The sequence below is a fragment of the Helicoverpa zea genome, chromosome 29 (assembly GCF_022581195.2).
Source record: "Helicoverpa zea isolate HzStark_Cry1AcR chromosome 29, ilHelZeax1.1, whole genome shotgun sequence".
NCBI classification, from domain to species: Eukaryota; Metazoa; Arthropoda; class Insecta; order Lepidoptera; family Noctuidae; genus Helicoverpa; species Helicoverpa zea.
Genome location: NC_061480.1, coordinates 639271 through 645270, shown reverse-complemented (window position 1 = coordinate 645270; position 6000 = coordinate 639271). Strand labels below are relative to the sequence as shown.

The 6000-nt window shown below is 46.1% G+C and overlaps 1 protein-coding gene across 2 annotated transcripts in view; it reads left to right on the top strand.

Moving 5' to 3' along the window:
* Positions 1 to 6000, top strand: part of LOC124643978 — a 44673-nt gene continuing 38673 nt past the window's right edge. For both annotated transcript variants that reach the window (XM_047183125.1, XM_047183123.1), the window contains exon 1: positions 1 to 162. In XM_047183125.1, the coding sequence (XP_047039081.1) occupies positions 92 to 162 (71 nt within the window). In that variant the 5' untranslated portion in view covers positions 1 to 91. The remainder of the gene's footprint in view (positions 163 to 6000) is intronic.

Here is a 6000-nt window from a genome sequence, read left to right as displayed (position 1 = left end):
CGCCCGCTAGGCCTTGTCGAGGTGAGACCTGTGTCCCATTTTCAAGCGCGCGGCTATCTTTTTATTCGTTTACTAGTGTACAGAAAGAAGTATGGGAAATAAAAAAAATAAACACAAGAAAGTAGCCAGGTGCAAAGTCCGGAAGGTTAGACGAGAAATCAGGTAAGTTTTTTTACAATTTTATTTATTCACGTAGGTACCTACTAATAACATCTAAATACTTATTCGTCTTTTGATTTATTTACCTTTACTTTCAAAACCTGTCCATCATTTCTAAGAAATAGCAATAAGAGTGCGCTTCTTATCTTACCTCTATTTAGAATAAGATACCTATACTCCATTTAAAATAACATTAGAAATTTAAGTAAACCTTTTTTACTGTTTGTTCAACCGATTTTGACTTCTATTGCGTTAGTAGTATGATTAATGGCGGCTGCAGTAAATACTGGGTATTGTAACCACTATTTTGCTTTCAATTCCGTTCTTTTGTCTACGGAATAGAAGACAAAATCGGTTGAACAAACAGTAAAAAAGCTTTACTTAAATTTCTAATGTTATTTTTAATGGAGTATAGGTAGGTACTATCGTAATAACAATAGAAGTGGCACAAAATACATAGGTATAGAAGTCAATCTACATACAAAGCGCGTTCGAGTCACGCAGGCATAGGTGTCTATGTGTGCGTGTTCACAGACGCGCTGTCTCAAAATATTGAATAATAAATTTATAAGATAGATATCTTTGTAAACGCTTTTGTGTGATGGTGTCTCCACAAACGTGCGCGATTCTGTCTTAGAAAATTTTGTCGTGTCTTGTCAAGTTGTGCCAAAGTTGTGCTCTTAAAATAAAACGCATATTATAGAAATCTAACGACTTTTAATTAAAATATTGCCGAATCCCAATAGGTTATGGGCCCAGGCACATAACTAGGCATATATTTTAACACGTTCGCGTGAGCAGTCTCATTTTTAAATGTTGGTACTGTGGCGCATCTTTTTCCCATACAAAATTAAACCAAGTCTTAAGACGTCCCGCCGTTATACGTAGTCTTATAATCTGTTTTATGTGGCGCAACGTTATTTCACGTCCAACGTCTATAAACGTTGTCGCCACCACATAGGTCTGACATGGTCGGTCAAAATAAATATGACAATCTAGAGGCCATCGTACGACGTTGCGCCTTTTCATACTTATATCAATACCACGTTGTAAGACGTTGCTCACGCGAACGTGTTAATTATTAGTTCGTTAAGAGCAAGGATTATTTCCGATATAAAAGTGACAGTAAAATGGAGGTTTCAAACGGAATGAAAATCGAGAAGTTTGATGGAAGAAATTTCAAACAATGGAAATTTCAAGTGAAATGCGCATTAAGAGCGAAGGGATTAAATATAGAAAAGGCAAGACCCTTAGAAGCCGGTTCGCAAGTGCAGTGGGATAAAGACGACGGTATGGCCATGTTTATCTTAACCTCTTCGATGGATTTAAACCAGATATCGTTAATAGAAAACTGCGACACCGCAAAACAAGTGATGACAAAACTAGAAGCTATATATGAACAGAAGTCAGAATACAACAAGATGTTAATTCATGAGCAGTTTTATCAATACTCGTATAGCGCCAGTGACACGATGGCACAGCACGTGTCAAAGGTTGAAAGTTTGGCAAAGCAGCTGCGAGAGACGGGTGAGAAAATAAGTGACACCGCCATTATGACAAAGATTCTAAGCACGTTGCCGTCAACGTATCGTTCTCTCAGACAAGCATGGTTGTCACTCGATGAAGATCGTCAGACCATACAAACTCTTACGTCGCGTTTAGTTGATGAAGAAGCCAGCCTAGCCAATGAAACGAGTAATAGTAGTGAGAACGCGTTAGTTACGTCAAGAAGAAATTTTAAACCTAGAAATGAGGACAAACAAAAGACGTCAGAACCAACGTCAGAACAAAGAACTCACAGATTCGTGTGCTACAATTGTAACAAAAGGGGTCATTTCGCAAGAGAATGCAGGATGCCTAAGAAAAGGTACAATGAGAAGAAAACCAACAACATGGCATTCAGCGCAGAAGGTTGCTCATCTGAACATGATGAAGACGCATGGATTTTAGATAGTGGAGCATCGAAGCATATGACCTACAGGAGAGAATACTTCTGCGAGTTGAACAAATCTCAATGCAACAATTCCGTTAAATTGGGCAACAAGCAGAGTATAAAGGTATGTGGCGAAGGAACTGTATTAATAGATAAGAAGGTTAATGGTACATGGGAGAGATGTAGACTTGAGCATGTGTTGTATGTACCTGATTTACGAAGAAATCTGTTTTCTGAAGGTGCAGCTACTAGAAGAGGATATGTCATAGTGAAGAACAATAAGAATGCTATGATAATGAAGAGCAATGTTGTTGTGCGGGACAATGTGCATCGTAAATGATTACGCGAGTGCGGAACAATATGTGTCGTGAATACTTCAAGATCGAAATGTTTGTTGTTTGATAGTCTAATAGCATTTGTAAGATAATTTAAAATTGTAAAATGACTAGGTCAAATTCACTTTATAAAGTAGACTAGGGCCCAGACCGCACGCCAAAACGCGTGGGCCAATAAGAAGCAAGTGTCGAATTAGAAATTTGTAAATATTTTCTTATTGGTCTAATTTAACGCGCTCTGATTGGTCGTCCAATCAGAGCTCTAGAAATAGTTTGCCCAAAATTGTATAAAATGAGAGCCATTGTAAGCCGCTCAAGCAGTCGGCAGGCAACATTTGAAGAATAAACAGAACTGAAGAAAGCGACCGAGCAGTGTTTTACTTCACCAATCCAGTACATCAAATGTATCCAGTACATTAGTGGTCCTTCGAGCCGGATTGTGAAGAAACTCGTCTCGTCGAAGTCAAGCTCGTCAGCTGCAAGATGCCAGTCACACGCTCCGAGGGGAGGGGCCGCAAGCCGTCGAACACGCAGCCAGCACCGTCGTCGCCCGCAGAAACTACAGAAACTTCAGCGACCGGTACCAGCACGGAAGCCACCACGACACAGACGGGGACAACTGCCACGGAGGACTCCGAAGAAACGACAGCCTCTGGGACGACCGACCCTACCACTGTGACCTCCGCCGCCAGCGTCTCGACCGCCGCCGCCGCCACAGCAGCCGCCGCCGTGCCTCCCGCACCGGCTGCCACCGCCCCCTCCGCCGCGGCCGCCAAGCCGCCCTCTGTCGCGACTACGCTCACCGCATCGAAACAGCTGATGAAGCCGCCTGCCGCTGCCACGTCGAAAAGTCGCCGTGAAGGTGACGCCTCAACAGTCAAACGAATCGTCAAGAACACCGCCGAAAACAAGAAGCCAGCTGATCCGCCGCTTCCCCGCCCCCCTAGCAAGAAAGGGGGTGAGGGGGGTTCAACGTACAGCAAGTCGAAGAAAATCTCCAAAGCCAAGGAAGAGTTGCTACGCCTTCAGGTGGAGCTGGCAGCAGCCCGCCTGGCCGCACTAGAAGCCGAAGATACAGAAGAGGAAGATGAAGAGGAGGAACAAGACTCCCTCTACTCCGAGGTCAACGCCCGCGTCGACAACTGGTTGGACAATCAAGTGGCCCGTCCCGTCTTAGCCATCGCCAACGAGCCACACTGCCCTCCGCCGCAACCGACAGTCGTCCGCGACGTCCCCCCGCAGCCAGAAGAAACTCATCGAGTACCGGCGGGAGGACAAACCGACCTCACCCTCTTAGCAGAAGCAATCACCAAGGCTGTCAAGGCGGCTCAGCGACCGAAGTTCATCGAACTACCTATATTCAGCGGGTCACATCAAGAGTGGCTGCCTTTCCGCGCCGCCTACTACGAGTCTGAGTCAACATTCAGCATCGTCGAAAACATCAACAGATTAAGAAGAAATCTGAAAGGAAAAGCAAGAGAAGCAGTTGAAGGGTTGCTCATCACAAACACGCACCCTTCAGAAGTTATGAAGACATTGGAGTCAAGATTTGGCAGACCAGAATCCATCGCCATGTTAGAAATGGAAACACTTCGAAGCCTGCCACGCCTCTCCGAGTCGCCGAGAGACATCTGTATATTCGCCACGAAGATTTCTAACGTCGTCGCAACACTGAAAACACTGGGTTGTTACAACTACATGCACAGCCCGGAACTCGCGAAGACACTGGTGGACAAGTTAACACCGACGCTACGGTACCGTTATTACGACTTCTCGTCGACGCAACCAAAAGAAGATCCCTGCCTCATCAAACTGGAGAGATATCTCAAGAGAGAAGCTGAGTTATGCGGGCCTTACGCATTACCCGAACAGGTGGCAGCACTATCTACGACTGCGCCTACGAAGAAAACACAACGAGTCACCAACGTCACAGAAAAACGCTACACGCCGAAATGCTTCGTGTGCGACGAAACAAATCACACTAACATAACCGAGTGTGAAACTTTCAAGAAGATGGAAACTGATTCAAGATGGGATACAGCAAAGTCCAAACGCCTCTGCTTCAGATGTCTGCGGTATAGGAACAAGACTCACCACTGTCGTGCGCAGCCATGCGGGGTCAACGGCTGCAAGTACACGCACAACAAACTGCTTCATCAAGACAAGAAGTCAGAACAAGCTGAAAAGACTGAAAATACAGAAAATGAATCGAAGACTGAAAGTATCAACTCGGCGTGGACAGTCAGGAAACAGTCTTACCTGAAAATCCTGCCAGTTCAGGTGAACGGACCGAAGGGAAGCGTCAACACGTTCGCGTTAATGGACGACGGGTCGACGGTCACGCTCGTAGACGATGACGTCGCGGCGAGCGTCGGTGCAACAGGGCCATCCGATCCACTGAAGCTAGAAACTATAAATGAAATGAAGACGGCCGAATCTGCGTCACGAAGAGTTACTATCGGCCTCAAGGGGAAAAATAAATGCGAAGAAACAGTACAGGCGAGAACAATAAGAAACCTACAAGTGTCCTCCCAGCGGGTGCCTCAAGAGTTGGTGGAAAGATGTCCGCACTTATCTGACATCAAAGACCACCTCGCGTACGCCAACGCCAAGCCCCGCATACTTATTGGCCAGGACAACTGGCATCTTCTGATCACTGAAGAAACAAGAAGAGGCGACAAAAACCACCCGGTGGCATCACTCACGCCACTCGGATGGGTACTACACGGCAGTCAAACAACAACACTCGGCCGGAAGATCGACTTCGTCTCTCACGTGACAGAAGCAGAAGATGACCTAGAAAGCCTGGTCAAGAGGTACTTCGAGGTCGACGCCCTCTGCATTAACCCGAAGAGACCAAAATCAGATCCAGAGGAAAAAGCGCTTCAGATACTGGAACAGAAAACAGAAAAGGTCAACGACACGCGTTATCAAACCAGCCTGCTCTGGAAGAAGGAAAACATCACGTTACCCGATAACTATGAAAACTCACTGAAAAGGCTCTACAACATAGAGAAGAAGATCGACCGTGACCCCGCCCTTAAGAAAAAATACGTCGAACAAATGGAAGCCCTTATAGAGAAGGGTTACGCCGAGCCCGCGCCACGTGAGAAAACTCCTGATAAAACATGGTACCTGCCTCACTTCGCGGTCATCAACCCCATGAAGCCAGACAAACTGCGAGTAGTTCACGACGCCGCCGCCAAAACCAGAGGTGTAGCACTCAACGATATGCTACTGAAAGGCCCGGATTTACTTCAGTCTCTACCGGGCGTCGTCATGCGCTTCAGGCAACACCTCATCGGCGTCACAGCAGACATCAAAGAAATGTTTATGCAGGTGAAACTACGAGCTGAAGATAGAGACGCGCTGCGGTACTTATGGCGCGGGGAGCGTCGCGACGATAAACCTCCGGAAGAATACCGAATGACATCACTGATATTCGGGGCGTCAAGTTCACCGTCAACAGCGATTTATGTGAAGAATTTGAACGCCAAACAACACGAGGTCACTCACCCCGAGGCCGCAGCTGCTATTGTAAATAAACATTACGTCGACGACTACCTAGACAGT